This window comes from Oncorhynchus mykiss, chromosome 6 (genome assembly GCF_057628025.1).
Source record: "Oncorhynchus mykiss isolate SJ-2025 chromosome 6, ASM5762802v1, whole genome shotgun sequence".
NCBI classification, from domain to species: domain Eukaryota; kingdom Metazoa; phylum Chordata; class Actinopteri; order Salmoniformes; family Salmonidae; genus Oncorhynchus; species Oncorhynchus mykiss.
Window position 1 is genome coordinate 52,812,694 of NC_143027.1, and position 18,886 is coordinate 52,831,579.

At 39.5% G+C, this 18,886-nt stretch overlaps 1 protein-coding gene across 8 annotated transcripts in view; it reads right to left on the reverse strand.

Moving 5' to 3' along the window:
- Nucleotides 1-16,151, reverse strand: part of lrp4 (low density lipoprotein receptor-related protein 4) — a 224,381-nt gene extending 208,230 nt beyond the window's left edge. For 4 of the 8 annotated variants that reach the window (XM_021606795.3, XM_090238183.1, XM_021606794.3 and 1 more), the window contains exon 1: nucleotides 15,300-16,151. In XM_021606795.3, coding sequence (XP_021462470.3) covers nucleotides 15,300-15,354 — 55 coding nt within the window. In that variant the 5' untranslated portion in view covers nucleotides 15,355-16,151. The remainder of the gene's footprint in view (nucleotides 1-15,299) is intronic. The other 4 variants (XM_090238185.1, XM_090238184.1, XM_090238186.1 and 1 more) reach the window with 2 other exon arrangements.
- Between the last annotated feature and the right edge of the window lie 2,735 nt (nucleotides 16,152-18,886).

The following is an 18,886-nucleotide window of genomic DNA, read 5'->3' on the forward strand; positions in this document are numbered from 1 at the left end:
TTACAAAGCTGCCCACCCAAGAAAAGGCTTCAAACTGTAACCAATGCCTGCTACCTACCAGGGTACTTACAAACGGCGTAGGAACGATATCATCAAATCAAACAGGTGTAGACCTTAATGTGACATCCTTACTTACAAGCCCTTAACCAACAGTGCATTTCAAGAGTTGAGAAAATATTTACCAAATAAACTAAAGTAAAAATAAATTAAAAAGTAACTCAATAAAATAACAACGAGGCTATATACAAGGGGTACCGGTACCGAGTCAAAGCGCAGGTTAGTCGAGGTAATTTGTACATTGTAGGTAAGTGTAAAGTGACTATGCATAGATAATAACCAGTGAGTAGCAGCAATGTAAAAACAAATGCGGGGGGGTCAATGTAAATAGTCCGGTGACCATTTGATTAATTGTTCAGCAGTCTTATGGCTTGGGGGTAAAAGCCTTTTGGTCCTAGACTTGGTGCTCCGGTATTGTATTGATCACAGCTTTACTAATGCTGCAGAAATCTGCATCCACACCCATCGGATGTAGCGATCATAATATAGTAGCCATATCTTGGAAAACCAAAGTTCCAGAGGCTGGGCCTAAAATAGTGTCGCCTAAAATGACATACCCAATCTAACTGCCTGTAGCTCAGGCCCTGAAGCAAGGATATGCATATTCTTGGTACCATTTGAAAGGAAATACTTTTTTGTGTGGAAATGTGAATTGAATGTTGGAGAATATAACACAATAGAACAACCAGTTTTTGTTATTATTTTTCTACCACCATCTTTGAAATGCAACGGAAAGGTCCCACATCTAGCCATCAATCTGGTTGTAATTCCACTGGTGTACACAAGATGGCAGCACTGTATGTGCAAAGTTTCAGACGGATAAGTTGAAGTATGAGCAAACTACATGACATAGGCAAATCATGAAGGAGACATTTACATTCACGTTACATTTTTCTGCAAGAATATCACCAAATCTGTTTTCTTGGACTTTGATTCAGCTTTTCCAGTATTCGTAGCCATATTATAAGTTCAACATTTGCAAAACACCCAGTTTTCATAACTCTCCAAATTCTTATAATTTTTGACAGATGAAAAATGTATCCCAGCTCATTGGCTATCTAGCTAGATATGTTTGACTGCGATTGGTGCTTATTTGACAAAGTCACAGTCGATCAAGTGAAGACCGCCCACGTCATGTGTGCCATGAAGGCGTCGCTCTCTGACCAAATTTGGTGTCCTATAGGATATACTACACCCCTTATGATATAGTAAAGTCTGGTTATGTTTTAGGATCTCTGAGGAATAAATTAGATTTTAGATTTTCACAGATTGCTTTCTTTGCAAATTGAACGAGTGGAAGTACAAAATCGACATGCATGCTATATGGACCTTTTTAGTAGAGGTCGACCGATTATGATATTTCAACGCCGATACCGATTATTGGAGTACCAAATAAAGCCGAAACCGATTAATCGGCCTATTTTTATATATTATATATTTGTAATAATGACAATTACAACAATACTGAATTAACACTTATTTTAACTTAATATAAGACGTCAATAAAATCAATTTAGTCTCAAATAAATAATGAAACATGTTCAATTTGGTTTAAATAATGCAAAAACAAAGTGTTGGAGAAGAAAGTAAGTGCAATATGTGCCATGTGAAAAAGCTAACGTTGAAAATCCTTGCTCAGAACATATGAAAGCTGGTGGTTCCTTTTAACATGCGTCTTCAATATTCCCAGGTAAGAAGTTTTAGGTTGAAGTTATTATAGGATTATTTCTCTCTATACCATTTCTATTTCATATACCTTTGACTATTGGATGTTCGAAAAGGTACTTTAGTATTGCCAGCCTAATCTCGGGAGTTGATAGGCTTGAAGTCATAAACAGAGCAATGCTTGAAGCAAAGCTAAGAGCTGCTGGCAAATGCAGGACAGTGCTGTTTGAATTAATGCTTACGAGCCTGCTGCTGCCGACCACCGCTCAGTCAGACTGCTCTATCAAATCATAGACTTAATTATAATATAATAACACACAGAAATACAACCCTTAGGTAATTAATATGGTCAAATCCGGAAACTATCATTTTGAAAACAAAACGTTTATTCTTCCAGTGAAATACAGAACCGTTCCGTATTTTATCTAACGGGTGGCATCCCTAAGTCTAAATATTGATGTTACATTGCACAACCCTCAATGTTATGTCATAATTATGTAAAATTCTGGCAAATTAATTACGGTCTTTGTTAGGAAGAAATGGTCTTCACACAGTTCGCAACAAGTCAGGCAGCCCAAACTGCTGCATATACCCTGACTCTGCTTGCACAGAACGCAAGTGATACAATTTCCCTAGATAAAAATTCATGTTAGCAGGCAATATTAACTAAATATGCAGGTTTAAAAAAGTATACTTGTGTATTGATTTTAAGAAAGGCATTGATGTTTATGGTTAGGTACACATTGGTGCAACGACAGTGCTTTTTTCGCGAATGCGCTTGTTAAATCACCCGTTTGACGAAGTAGGCTGTGATTCGATCATGAATTAACAGGCGCCGCATTGATTATATGCAACGCAGGACAAGCTAGATAAACTAGTAATATCATCAACAATGTGTAGTTAACTTGTGATTATGTTAAGATTGATTGTTTTTTTATAAGATAAGTTTAATGCTAGCTAGCACCTTACCTTGGCTCCTTGCTGCACTCGCATTGCAGGTTGTCAACTTGCCATGCAGTCTCCTCGTGGAGTGCAATGTAATCGGCCATAATCGGTGTCCAAAAATGCTGATTACCGATTGTTGTGAATACTTGAAATCGTCCCTAGTTAAATCAGCCATTCCGATTAATCGGTCAACCTCTACTTTTTAGGATATGAAAATGTATTTTATCTAACAAAACGACACTTCATGTTATATCTAGGAACCTTTGGATGCTGAAGTAGAGGAAGGTTTCAATATGTAAATACACATTTCACCTTCAGAGGTGAATTTATCAAACCTATCAGGCTGAAAAAAGTGTTGTTGTAGGAGCTCTCCTCAAACAATAGCATGCATTTCTTCGCAGTAATAGCTACTGTAAATTGGGCAGTGCAGTTATATTAACAAGAATATAAGCTTCAGCCGATATAAGACACATATGTCGTTTCTCTAAAATCTGTGATCGTGACACAAGGCGCTGCATGATTTACAACTGTCCCGTACCGGATCGCCACATGTTTTGATCACATCTTTACTAATGCTTCAGAAAACTCCTCTGAAGCAGTATACACGCCCATTGGATGTAGTGATCATAATATAGTAGCCATATCTTGGAAAACCAGTTCCAAAGACTGGGCCTAAAATAGTGTATAAGATATCATACAAGAGGTTCTGTAGTGAATGAAGGTTGAAATAATATTTACTGGTCTGTTGTGTATAATGAAGAGCAACTTGACGCTTCTTCCAGGTACTAATGAGTATGCACCCATTAAGAAAATTACTCTAAAAACTGCTAAATCCCTGTGGATTGATGAATAATTAAAAAATGGTATGGTTGAAAGGGGCGAGGCAAAGGAATGGCAAATAAGTCTGGCTGGACAGCCAATTAGCATACTGAGAAATCATGTGACTAAAGGGAACAAAAAAAAGAAACTGTACTATGAAACAAAGAAAAATTATATGAAGAATGATAGTAAAACTTGAGCACCTTAAATGAAAGTTGTTTAAAAAAAAGCAAACTAAGCTCCAGCCATTGAGGCTGATGGCTCATTCATCACAAAACCCTCTGATATTGCCAACTACTTTAATTACTTTTTTCCATTGGCAAGATTAGCAAATTTATGCATGACATGCGAACAAACTCTGAACCTTCACATTCATGTGTTACCGACCAAATTATGAAAGAAAATTATTTTTTAACAAATTATCAAAACTTGATCATTAGTTGATTATTTGAATCAGCTGTGTTGTGCTTCGGGAAAAAATATATATTTTGCACCCCTTGGGGTCCAGAGGACAGAGTTTGGGAAACACTGCTGTAGGCTTTGATTAAAGAGATGGAAAATACGAGTGCTCAGAATTAAGATTCAAAGATGTCTGCAGAAACAATGGGGTGTCAGCTATGACATGGTACCTTGAGTTTGAAAAAATATATTTTGGTTATTTAACTATAGTAAGTGAAGTGGATTTACACTTGATAACTGAATTACATGATGGGTCCCTGATCTGTACTACACAGAAATGCATAATTATGGATATGAATGTCATTCTCCTCATGTTTTACAAGTTTGGACAAGTTTGGACATCACAGCGCAGCAGACCAGAGCACAGTAGTTTTTGCCCTCGCAATGTTTTTTTGCCCCAGTACAATACAGCACAACAGAGCAGTGTAGAGTACAGTGCAGAATAGTAAAGTAGGGTTCAGTAGAGTATAGTACAGTACAATCTACTGTAAAGTACAATCCACTGTGCTCTACTCACTCAATTGTCCTATCCTGTACTAACGTGTGAAACATACAGTACCAGTCAAAAGATTGGACACACCTAATCATTCAAGGGTTTCTTTATTTTTACTATTTTCTACATTGTATAATAATAGTGAAGACGTCAAAACTATGAAATAACACATGGAATCATGTAGTAACCAAAAACGTGTTAAACAAATCAAAACGTATTTTAATATTTTAGATTCTTCAAAGTAGCCACCCTTTGCCTCGATGACAGCTTTGCACACTCTTGGCATTGGCATTCTCTTAACCAGCTTCATGAGGTAGTCACCTGGAATCCATTTCAATTAACAGGCGTGCTTTGTTAAAAGTTAATTTGTGGAATTGCTTAATGTCTTCGAGCCAATCAGTTGTGTTGTGACAAGGTAGGGGTGGTATACAGAAGCTAGCCCTATTTGGTAAAAGACCAAGTCCATATTATGGCAAGAACAGCTCAAATAAGCAAAGAGAAATGACAGTCCATTACTTTAAGACATGAAGGTCAGTCAATGCATACAATTTCAAGAAATATTAAGTGCTATGATGAAACTGGGTCACATGAGGACCGCCACAGGTACACTTAACCAGCATGGCTACCACAGCGCTCTGCAGCGATACGCCATCCCATCTGGATTGCGCTTAGCGGGTCTATCATTTCTTTCTCAAAAGGACATTGACCCAAAACACACCTCCAGGCTGTGTAAGGGCTAATTGACCAAGGAGAGAGATTGAGTGCTGCATCAGATGACCTGGCCTACACCATCACCCAACCTCAAACTAATTGAGATGGTTTGGGATGAGTTGAGCGAAGGAAAAGCAGCAAAAAAATGCTCAGCATATTTTGTATATTTTTTTTTATTTCACCTTTATTTAACCTCTCTAGGGTACGTGGGACGCTAGCCAGTGACGCAAGCCAGCGAAACTGCAGGGCGCCAAATTCAAAACAACAGAAATACCATAATTAAAATTCCTCAAACATAGAAGTATTTTACTCCATTTTAAAGATAAACTTCTCGTTAACCCAACCACAGTGTCCGATTTCAAAAATGCTTTTCGGCGAAAATGATACATTCATTATGTTAGGTCAGCAACTAGTCACAGAAAGCATTCAGCCATTTTCCAATCAAAGAGAGGAGTCACAAAAAGCAGAAATATAGATAAAATTAATCACTAACCTTTGATGATCTTCATCAGATGACACTCAAAGGACTTCATGTTAGACAATACATGTATGTTTTGTTCGGTAAAGTTCATATTTATATCCAAAAATCTGAGTTTACATTGGCGCGTTACATTCAGTAGTTCCAAAACATCCAGTGATTTTGCAGAGAGCCACATAAATTTACAGAAATGCTCATAAAATGTTGATGAAAATACAAGTATTATGCAAGAATTACAGATACACTTCTCCTTAATGCAACCGTGGCGAAGTAATGGTGGCGAAGTAAATACAATATAGCAAGTAAAACACTGGAAAGGTAGATTTGCAGTGGAAGAACGTGCAAAGTAGAGAAATAAATAATGGGGTGCAAAGGAGCAAAATAAATAAATAAATACAGTAGCGGAAGAGGTAGTTGTTTGGGCTAAATTATAGATGGGCTATGTACAGGTGCAGTAATCTGTGAGCTGCTCTGACAGCTGGTGCTTAAAGCTAGTGAGGGAGATAATTGTTTCCAGTTTCAGTGATTTTTGTAGTTCGTTCCAGTCATTGGCAGCAGAGAACTAGAAGGAGAGGCGGCCAAAGGAAGAATTGGTTTTGGAGGTGACCAGAGAGATGTACCTGCTGGAGCTTGTGCTACAGGTGGGTGCTGCTATGGTGACCAGCGAGCTGAGATAAGGGGGGACTTTACCTAGCAGGGTCTTGTAGATGACCTGGAGCCAGTGGGTTTGGTGACGAGTATGAAGCGAGGGCCAATCAACGAGAGCGTACAGGTCGCAGTGGTGGGTAGTATATGGGCTTTGGTGACAAAACGGATGGCAGTGTGATAGACTGGATCCAATTTATTGAGTAGGGTATTGAAGGCTATTTTGCAAATGACATCGCCGAAGTCGAAGATCAGTAGGATGGTAAGTTTTACGAGGGTATGTTTGGCAGCATGAGTGAAGGATGCTTTGTTGTGAAATAGGAAGCCGATTCTAGATTTAATTTTGGATTGGAGATACTTAATATGAGTCTGGAAGGTGAGTTTACAGTCTAACCAGACACCTAGGTATTTGTAGTTGTCCACATATTCTAAGTCAGAACCGTCCAGAGTAGTGATATTGGACGGGTGGGCAGGTGCAGGCAGCGATCGGTTGAAGAGCATGCATATATTTGTAGTTGTATTTAAGAGCAGTTGGAGGCCACGGAAGGAGAGTTGTATGGCATTGGAGAGTTGTATGGCATTGAAGCTCGTCTGGAGGGTTGTTAACACAGTGTCCAAAGACACTGAGCGTGGCTGAGGTGCACCCATGACCAGCTCTGAAACCAGATTGCATAGCGGAGAAGGTGCGATGGGATTCGAAATGGTCTGTAATCTGTTTGTTGACTTGGCTTTCGAAGACTTTAGAAAGGCAGGGTAGGATAGATATAGCTCTGTAGCAGTTTGGGTCAAGAGTGTCCCCCCCTTTGAAGAGGGGGGTGACCGCAGCTGCTTTCCTATCTTTGGGAATCTCAGACGACACGAAAGAGAGGTTGAACAGGCTAGTAATAGGGGTTGCAACAATTTCAGCAGATCATTTTAGAAAGAAAGGGTCCAGATTGTCTAGCCCGGCTGATTTGTAGGGGTCGAGATTTTGCAGCTCAATATATGTGTGGGAACTCCTTCAAGACAGTTGGAAAAGCATTCCAGATTAAGCTGATTGAGCATGAAAATGGCGCCGACAGAGAGGGCCGCCTCAATTCTAGTCCTTTGGAACCTAACACATCACTGGGGGCAAACTACCTGCCATCCAGGACACCTACAGCACCCGATGTCACAGGAAGGCCAAAAATATCATCAAGGACAACAACCACCCGAGCCATTGCCTGTTCAACCTGCTACCATCCAGAAGACAAGGTCAGTACAGGTGCATCAACAGCTTCCATCCCAAGGCCAACAGACATCACTAGCACAGAGAGGCTGCCTACATACAGACTTGAAATCATTGGCCACTTTAATAAATGGAACACTAGTCACTTCAATAATGTTTACATATCTTGCATTACTCATCTCATGTATATACTGTATTCTATCCTATCTATGCAGTCCCTCCAGGATTCCACGATCTCATAATTCAATGCATAATCAACCAATCAGCGCATATTATGCGAGAGCTCGCAATTTTGACCAATCCCCGCACTTTTAGCGCATAAAAGGGTCCAATCAAAAGCAGGTTCATAATGTTGACCAATTACTGCATTGATACTGTGGAAAATGGCCCAATCCAATCACACGTCAAAAGTTTTTTCCCCCTGGCCTGTCAGCGTATTCACGTGCGAAGATGATGGCTGATTGTTGATGGCTGATAACAGAAATCATTTGCCAACAAAAATCATAGCTAAACGTGCAAAACAATTTCCAAATGTTTTACATGAAAGTGGGGGGAAATTGTTTTGCACTCTGTGCAACGTTGTGCTGGAACACAAGAGAAAGTCGACAATCAGTCACTTCGAAACAGCAAAGCATATGAGAACGTCAGAACAGTACACACAGCAGATCACCATGACTGAAGAGGTAGCAGGGAAGACTGTGGCAAGCGCTGAAAGAATCAAGGCGAGTAGCGTTCCACTCAAACTTTTACTCCGCTAACCTTGGCTTTAGTAGGGTGGCCGGCACTCTGCTCTCCTCAGTCTGTCTATGGAGAGCGCTGCTCAAAGCACTGAGTGCAATTGGTCAGCTTTGCTGTTTTAAACTCTTTAAAACTGAATGTACCACAACCAATGACTCTGCAGTGGAGCAATTGATATGGAGGAGGATAGGGAGGATGAAATGGATGATTACATTGAGATATAGGCCTAGATGAGCTAGGCCCTTGGTCACCCCCCACTTCTCGTTATGTTCAGAAAAAGTGCTGTGTTTGTTCAAAAAAAGAAACAGCCCAAAAGAGTACTTTTTCTCCAATTGTTTTCATGGAAGATTAACTTGAGATATAACATGTCTTAATTGCAGATTGGACCCCAGGTGTTTCTTTTGTCTTAGTTTAATATGTTTTAGTACCTACAGATTAAGGGGGCATGCATTTTTTTATGATGGATTTTTGAGCTAGCTTCCACCCCTTTTTTGTTCAGAAAAATAGCAGCTTGTTCAGGAAAATAAACAGAATGTAGCACTCTAAATGCTTCTAATTGTTTTTGTATTATGTATTCTGCTTAAAATCATCCTAAAACTGAGCACAATACTTTTTATTGGTTTATATGAAATTAAAATGGGGGGGGGAAAAAAATCACAGAATTTCAGAAAAGCTGCTGCAAAACCAATCATTTTTGGCTACAGAAATCACCATTTAAAAAATATATATATATATTTTTATTGCAGAATCCTGGAGGATTGCATCTTTTGCATATATTGCATCTTAGCCTATGCCGCTGTGACATTGAGCATCCATATATTTATATATTCTTATCCCATTCCTTTACTTAGATTTGTGTATATTAGGTATGTTGTGAAATTGTTAGATATTACTTACTAGATATTGCTGCACTGTCAAAACTAGAAGCACAAGCATTTCACTACACTTGCAAAAACATTTTCTAACCATGTGTATGTGACCAATAATATTTTATTTGATAATGCCAAGAGTATGCAAAGCTGTCACCAAGGCAAAAGGGTGCCTACTTTGAAGAATCTAAAATACACGTTTTTGGTTACTACATGACTCCAAGTGTGTTACTTCATAGTTTTGAGTAAAAATGAAGACAAACCCTTGAATGAGTAGGTGTGTCCAAACTTGACTGGTACTATATGTCTATGATAGGTTCAGATTTGGTCCAGTACGGTCTGTCTGTGGATGATAAAAATGTAATTTTCCTGAGTTTTATATATATTTCCACGCTATATAATTAGAATAATACTGTGAAATTGTGAAAATGATGATAATGCCCTTTTAGTGCAAGAGCTGTTTGAAAATACTTTTTTGTGGGATGACGTTTTGGCATGCCTGGAGACAATAACCAGGCGGTGTAAGTAAATAGGCCAATAATAAATAGCTAAACCGCTCTGCCAATAACAGCTAGTTTTCAGGTTCCATATCCCTCCCATTAGGCTCGTCCAATTGGGCCCCTCACTCTGACCAGTCCCAGACAGTCCTAGGCAAAATTATTGCTTGAGAAATGGATCTTTGCTGTTGTTTCTTTTTGACCATTTTAATTTAAAACAATCACAGTAAGATAATTAATTGTTACACATAAATTTGATATTGACACAAACGGCTACATCGTACCTTTAACATCAAAGCTAGGGTGGACTGACCAAATTTCAACTACTTCCAACTACTTTCAACTACTTTCAATTACTTCCATGGACGTCCGATGTCGATCGGTGCTCAGTGGGTGAGGATGCTGGTTACAGTAAATGGAAAGAGAGGGGGCTCATGGGTAGCTGTCAGTAAGAGCTAGAGCACCATTAACTTGAGAGAGAAGCAGAGAGAAATGGATGGGCGGTCCAAAATAACTTGTAACACTCTTGGTTTAACCACAGTTATGAGCAGCAGGTAGCCTAGTGGTTAGAGCCGTTGGACTAGTAAATGAAAGGTTGCAAGATCAAATCCCGAGCTGACAAGGTAAAAATCTGTCGTTCTGCCCCTGAACAAGGCAGTTAACAAACTGTTCCTAGGCCATCATTGAAAATAAGAATTTGTTCTTAACTGACTTGCCTAGTAAAATAATTTAAAAAACAGTATGCCAGTGGAAGCAGGTGACCCAACTGTGGTTTGTGACTATAATGACTTCACAATGTTGCCAAGTCAGTTGCAGTAATACTTTTTTTGTAATTACATTACTAATTCGGTAACAGAATTAGGGCTGGGTGGTATTTAGATTTTCATATCGTCAATCTGGGATTGGGAGTCTACCAGAATGCTTACAAAATTAGCACAATTAATAGCAAATTTCCATTGAGGCTGCTAGCTAAATATGCTAATGAGCGAAACTAAAATAAACAAATTGCAAAGACAGACAATCCAGCTCATAAAGTTATACATATATAGGCATATATATATATAGGTTACCAAATTAAATGTTTGGTGAGTTGACATTTACAAGTGAATGTGAACGAGAGACATGAATTTCATATGTTGGTGCTCAAAGTTACTTCTTGATGGAAATGCCCGAAAGCAAAAGTGATTCCGTTACCAAAGAAAAGCAAAGCAACCTTTACTGGTTTAAACAGCCGACCAAGCAGCCTGCTACCGACCAAGCAGCCTGCTAAACAAAACAAAAAATTGTGTTTGACCAGAGACAATGCTTTTTCACAGTAAACAAATTAACAACTGACTTTCAGCACTCTTATAGGGAAGGGCATTCAACATCTACGGCACTAACACAAATGACCGATGATTGGCTGAAAGAAATTGATAATGAAAAGATTGTGGACGCTGTTATGTTAAGATTTCAGTACAGCTTTTGACATTATCAATAATAGTCTGCTGCTGGAAAAACGTGTGTTATGGCTTTACATTCTCTGCTATGTCGTGGATCGAGAGTTACATATCTATCTTTAATGGAATCCTCTCAAACATAAACCAGGTAGAGTCTGGCATACCTCATGGTAACCGTCATGGCCCCTTACTTTTCTCTATTTTTAATAAATACTTACCCCTAGCACTGAGTAAAGCCAATGTGTCTACAGTATGTACGGTGATGACTCAGCATTATACACACCAGCTACCACAGCAAGTGAAATCACTGCAACACTTAACAAAGAGCTGAAGTTCGTTTTAGAATGGATGGCAAGTAATAGCCTATGCTAGTCCAAAATACACTATATATACACATACAAAGGTATGTGGACACCCCCTCAAAATAGTGGACTCTGCTATTTCAGCCTCACCCATTGCTGACAGGTTCATAAAATTGAGCACACCGCCATGCATACTCCTTAGACAAACATTGTCAGTAGAATGACCTTACTGAAGAGCTCAGTGACTTTCAACATGGCAATGTCATAGGATGCCACCTTTACAACAAGTCAGTTCATAACATTTCTGCCCTGCTAGAGCTGCCCCGGTCAACTGTAAGTGATGTTAATGTGAAGAGGAAAAGTCTAGTAGCAACAATGGCTCAGCTGCGAAGTGGTATGCCACACAAACTCATAGAACGGACCGCTGAGTGCTGAAGCGCGTAGCATGTAAAAATCGCCTGCAACACTCACTACAGAGTTCCAAACTGCCTCTGGAAGCAACGTCAGCACAAGAACTGTTCATCGGGAGCTTAATGAATTGGGTTTCCTTTGCCGAGCAGCACACAAGCCTAAAATCACTGTGGGCAATGCCAAGCGTGGGCTAGAGTGGTGTAAAGCTCAACGCCATTGGACTCTGGAGCAGAGTTAACAAGTTCTCTGGATTGATGAATCACGCTTCACCATCTGTCCCAATGCATAGTGCCAACTGTAAAATTTAGTGGAGGAGGAATAATGGTCTGGGTCTGTTTTTCAACATCAGTGCCCGACCTCTAATGCTTGTGGCTGAATGAAAGCAAGTCCCCAGCAATGTTCCAACATCTCGTGGAAAGCCTTCCCAGAAGAGTGCAGGATGTTGTAGCAGCAAAAGGGATACCAACTCTATATTAATTTCCATGATTTTGGAATGAGAAGCAGGTGTCCACATGGTGATGTAGTGTATATCCAAAACTAAAATAATTGTATTTGGGATAAACATTAGTTAAACCCTAAACCTAGGGCTGACCCCCATCTGATTTGCACCTGTCTCAGTGGACTAATCCATTGTGGAGGCCGTGGGGATGCTATGGTTCAAGAAGAAGGGGAGTGCGGCCAAGATGCACAAGGCACTTCTCTCTACAGAATGCTCTCTCTCCCGCCATTTTGTTTACATTCATTGTTTCATAACTTCATTGTGTGAATTGTTAGATTGTTACTGTCTATCAATTTCCCATTCCATATACTGTATCACCAGTAGTAGCCTACACTTACCATTAATTCCCATAATTTGTCATCTACAATGTTTGTTTGGTTATGGTAATTCCTGTTAATGCATTCAATACATTGTTAGTCATTTACCGTTGTCATTATTTGAGTGGACACATTGTTTGCAGAGCTCACAACCTATGCTACACTTGTGAGAAACAAGTTTTGCTTTAATTTCATTCCATTTACGAGTTGTCAATTTATTCATTGCTTTTTGTTTGGAGCGCTCCCGTCAATGTTGAGTAAGGATGTGCACTTGATTCCGCATATAGAAGTAGGCCTAGGCTATTTGGCCTGCGTGCAAATGTAGGCCTATAAATGTGCCCATTTGGGGATGTCTGATAGTATTTCAAATTTTCTTAACTCACCACAACTAATGAGTTCTTCTAAAAATATATATTTTTTTACCTCAAAACAGCAAGTAATTAAAGTTTGTTCTTAGAATCCATTGAGAAGGACGATAGTTCCTCAATGTGTTTTAAAAATATGTTCAACTCTTTCCCTTTCGATAGCCACTCGTCATGAAAGGGAAAAATGTAATGCTCTGATCCGATGGAAACGTCATAAAATACCCGATTACTTCTTATCCCTTGCAAAATAACCTTCAGCTTTGTCTGTCCCGAGCTCACTGGCGTGGGACAACTCTGTGGGCCCAGAACATTTCATACAACGTGGCAAGTTTGCTAGCGTCGTCGGACCGGACACAGTTGATAGTTTATACAATGTTTCAAGTTTGTTGCAGACAGGCCATGCATAGCCAATGTGATTTATCAGATATGTATTCTTATCAAGATATGTTCAACCTGCAGGCTGCAATTTTTACATAGCTGGCAATGGCAATATTTTTGTATCATTTTCATGTAGATTTAGATAGAGTTTAGATTAACCACATGATAATGATTTTTGAGAAAGACTATTATAAATTAAAATGATCCATGAAAATGTGCAAAGAAAATAATAATTAAACCGCAAATCAGTAGAAATGGTAAGACAAACTGGCACTCCCCCTGGTGCAGCCTATTTCCACATAGGGTGTGGCTATATGTTAAAATATAGCTTTGAACATTTCGACCAATCAATTGGTTGAAAGTCTACAAAGATTTTTTGTAGTCGGGGACAGCTCTACCCGAAACCTCAACTAAATATTGTAATGAATAATGTGGCAATTGAGCAAGTTGATACTAAACTGCTTGGTGTAACCTTGTATTTTAAACTGACATGGTCAAAACATATTGATGAAAAGGTAGCTAAGATGGGGGAGGTCTGGCAGTGATAAAGCACTGCTCTGCTTTCTTGACATCACAATTAACAACAAAAAGTCCTACAGGCCCTAGTTTTATCAGACCTGGACTACTGCCCAGTCATACTGCCACAAAGAAAGGCAAACAACAGTTGTCCCAGAACAGAGCAGCATGGCTGCCCCTTAAATGAACACGAAGAGCTAACATCAATGACATGCATGTAAATCTCTCCTGGCTCAAAGTAGAGGAGAGATTGACTGCATCACTGCTTGACTTTGTTAGTGGTATTGACATGTTGAACACTTAACACACAGTTAAGACACCCATACATGACCCACAAGACATGGTCTCTTCACAGTCACCAAGACCATAACAGACTCTGGGAAACACACAGAACTACATAGAGCCATGACAACATGGAACTCTTCCACATCAAGTAACTCAAGCAAGCAGTAAAATCAGATTTTAACAAAAAAAATATAAAACAACACCTCATGGCACAACGTGGGCTGTGACACACACACATTGTAATATTGGTGTATTGTACATTTGTAATAATAGAGTAATAATGTAATAAATGTCTTGCATTATGATTTTTATTTTTTTATTTTTTTAGGATGTAGGCCTACTTGTTTTAATCCTGTTTGGACCCCAGGAAGAATAGCTGCCGCCTTGGCAGCGGGTAATGGGGATCCTAATAAATATAAATACATGATGTTCTGTAGATGGTAAAATATGATACATTCTAAACATGTCCATCATTCAGACATCCACAGTCATATGATCGGTATGCGGCTGATTGCACGTGTAAAAGGTATACGCTTCTGCTGTTTTAAATAGCGGCTGTCTGGAATTGAAGGCAAATTGAAGACGTGCATACTCTCGTTAAATTAAACCTGTGCGGAGGATGAGTAGGTCCGTGCAAAGGATTTAATCTTCGCTCAAGTATAGGCTAGCTGCAATGTGTAAACCGACAACAAAAACATTGACAGACTGTAAACAATGCGAGTGATGCAGAAAAAAAGTCTGCAATAGCCTATAATAGGCTATTTTTTGGTCATTCAAAAACAAAGCAAGCAAAAATCACTATTCCACCAATGGCCTAAAATGTACGTATTTGCCTTAGGCTTCGCATTGTCAGGCTAGAAGGCTAATGTGACGCCTGATTGACGGACCCATCAGTCTTTGTGCAATGATATCCATTATTCCGATTGTATTTTGATAGGGCTGCATCATGTCACATAAAAAAAGTTATCCCCACAATTATTCTGTCTAAATTTATGCAAAACATTAACTTTTATTGTTATGAAACTCATGCGTATTTCAAAGCAATGGACTAGAATTGAGGGCTGAAAGAAAACAAAAAACGACACGGTTGTTTGGATATCATAACATTCACTCTTCGAATCATCCTCCCGCAGACGAATATTAAACAGTGGCTCCAAGATACGGTGACGTTTTTTACGAGATGACATGTTAAAATGCAACTTACCTTGACTGCGAAGAAAGAAAGTTATCATGCTACACAGCACCACAGAGACCTGCATCTTTGATTCCCTTCTCTCGCTCGCTCTCGGTCAGTCTTTTTCTTTCTTATTTGCTGCAAATATTTCGGTATTATCGAAATATCAAAGAAGAGCCTTCAAATCAACAAAGAATGAACTCATAACTATATTCATAGCATGGCTGTATTTTGGTATTTAGTCCCCGCTAATACGACGAGCCAAAGTTAAAGTTTCGCTCTGCGCCCTGGAACATACGGTCTTCAACATGTTGTGCTGTGCTCTAGATCCGATCCTGGAGTGATCAAAAGGAGCAGTGGACTGTACCAAACGCAACAAGGGGGGTTCGGCTAGAAAGCGCACCGTTTCGACAAGAAACAGACAAGCTAGTTCATTTTACTTTGATATAAGATATGCTTTCACTTCAGCAACAGTATTTCGGTGTGTGTGTCCTCCTACATGTAACTGTGTTCCCTAAGCGAACACTATATTGTTGCAAATCAACCCAGGGATTTGTAGTTTGCGTTGCCCTTGGTTTCTCCTCGGTGTGTCATTTCTAAAGTTGCAATGTATTTTTAAAGGTTGGCGGTCAGCAAATCAAAGGGTGCTTTCAAGTAACCTAGAAAGGAACTGGACGCATGAGTAGCCTAACTGTGCGCCCCATTTGCAGCACATGTTTCTCTCGGTTGAAAATGCAGACGAAAACTTGAGGCTATGGGAAATCTGGTCAGTTTCCTCTTCGATGTTGCCAAAAGGATTACAACCCCAAAATGGTCAGTAACCGGTAGGCTCTAGGAAGTTTGGAAGTCATGTACAGCGTGTTGCAATACCATGCACACAATGTTTAGTTTGAATGGAACTTAGCAGTTCACCCCGGAAGGCAAAAGCAGCATACGTTGGCTATAAAACTCAACTCCATGGTTTACATTAACTCTTGAGTCTGAGTAGTGGCGATGGTTTGTGGAATTCATATGGAGCCAGATAGCTGCCAAAAGGTTGAACGTACATATCGTAAAGGATCAGAAGAAAAGCCATGCATGAAACGTTAAATTAGATCTGTAAAATGTACAAACCCTAAGTTATGAACATTTATACTTTAAATTCCTTTACTCAGTTACATATCTTTTTTTAATATTTATTTGTTGTTTATTTAACTAGGCAAGTCAGTTAAGAACTAATTCTTATTAACAATGACGGTCTACCCCAGCCAAACCCTCGCCTAACCTGGACAATTGTGCGCCAGGTCACAGCCAGATGTGATACAGCCCGGGATCAAACCTGGGTCTGTAGTGACACCTTAGACCGCTGCACCACTCGGTCCCCAAAATATGTACAAACTTTTGTCAGGAATGTGGCATCTGCAAAGGACATGAACATCAAAGTTAGCTAGTCAATCAAGCAACTCAAGCCCAGACGTTAGTGTTGCTTTGCAGCTTCCGGTTTCATTTCCAAAATAAATGTTGAGAGCTTGTTTCAGAATGGCATTCGATAACAACGTTGTACCAGCAGATGGCATGGTATAGGCTTGGGCCAAATGATACTCTAAAGACCCAGACGAGCCTTGTCTAGAATAACCACCTGAGCTGCAAAATAGAAAGTAAATATGATTTAGGCTTATTCCACTATCTAAATATGCCAAGCTGTTGTGTTATTTAATGGCAATATAATTGCATAATTAATTTTTATAGCAGCGTCGGGCTACTGTCGTGATCATGTAACCTAATGAATCACACTTTTCCCTGTATTTGGGAGCACATACTGTAGGCCTTATATTAGGCATTTTGACTGTTGTATTTGCAAATTCCACTCTGTATGTAGGCTTGTAAGAGCCAAATTAAACATTGAAATATTAAAGTGATAGGCTAAAGAACTTCGGAGAATTTAGATCATTTCAAAACACACATGGCTTTCAATAAACAAATGGATAAGACTGTTCTATTCTCTTTGATTTAGTTCCTATTGCATCTCAGACAAATTACAGAATGGATGACATACTGACTGAATGAAGGATGAATGAAATGTTCAAATATGTTTGACTGATGAGTTGCACACCTCATGCATGCTCTGCACTTTATTTTGGCTAGTAGGCAAATAGGTCTACACTAGGGTATAAAGACTATGGCTGCATACCTCTAGAAGGGAATCTTCTGAGGCTGAGGGGTACTTTTCCGAAGGCGCATGGTGCTGCATGAAGATCACAAGCTCTTCAACTGGGCAGCAGTATTGCGATGGAAGGGATAGCCTATACGGAGACCACCAAAGACCACTGCAACAGAGTTATTGTAAAGCGTGAGAATAAACTTATGCCAGACTTAGCCTACTTTTAACCTCACCCTTGTTAATTTCAAAGTCCATAGGTTCATGTCGACGTCACCCAGAGATATTCCGATGCTGTAGAGATGCACCTAGCGGACTGAAACTTCACTGTTGTAGGCAGAATACAGCGCATGCTATCCAGACTTGCACTGGAAAACAAATCAATTACATTAGCTACCTAAATGTGAAGTAAACTCAACTGTGGAGTAATCGAGAATGGAGACTTTTAACTTGGAAAAAGTGCAGAATACCTCTTTCTGGTTTCTCTGACTTAAATGTTTTTTATACTGTGTTATGCTTGTTTGTGTAGCACTCCTAACAGGGAGTTTGGTGTATGTTTTTTTGTTGGTGAAATGAAACTACCAAAACTCTGAAAGGTATTATTGTATGTCAGAATTGCAACACAAGATTTGTTCAAGCCTAAAATGTTAGTCCGTAATCGTAACATGGTGTTTGAATGTTCACAGATGAAATTTCACGTTTACGTTTCATGTTTCAAGTATGGCTTTTATTACGATCCTAACAATTTATGTATGGATATTCTTGTTAACCTAACGATACGTGCGTTCAACCTTTTGGCAGCAATCTGGCTCCATAAATTCAGTTCTGACTACAAGGTGTGGCCAAAAGTTTTGAGATTGACACAAATATTATTTTCACAAATTATGCTGCCTCAGTTTGTATGATGGCAATTTGCATATACTCCAGAATGTTATGAAGCGTGATCAGATGAATTGCAATTAATTGCAAAGTCCCTCTTTGTCATGCAAATGAACTGAATCCCCCAAAAAACATTTCCACTGCATTTCAGCCCTGCCACAAAAGGACCAGCTGACATCATGTCAGTGATTCTCTCGTTAACACAGGTGTGAGTGTTGACGAGGAGATCACTCTGTCATGCTGATTGAGTTCGAATAACAGATTGGAAGTTTCAAAAGGAGGGTGGTGCTTGGAATCATTGTTCTTCCTCTGTCAGTCATAGTTACCTGCAAGGAAACACATGCCATCATCATTGCTTTGCACAAAAAGGGCTTCACAGGCAAGGATATTGGTGCCAGTAAGATTGTCCCTAAATCAACCATTTATCGGATCATCAAGAACTTCAAGGAGAGCAGTTCAATTGTTGTGAAGAAGGCTTCAAGACACCCAAGAAAGTCCAGCAAGCGCCAGGACCGTCTCCTAAAGTTGATTCAGCTGCGGGGTCGGGGCACCACCAGTACAGAGCTTGCTCAGGAATGGCAGCAGGCAGGTGTGAGTGCAT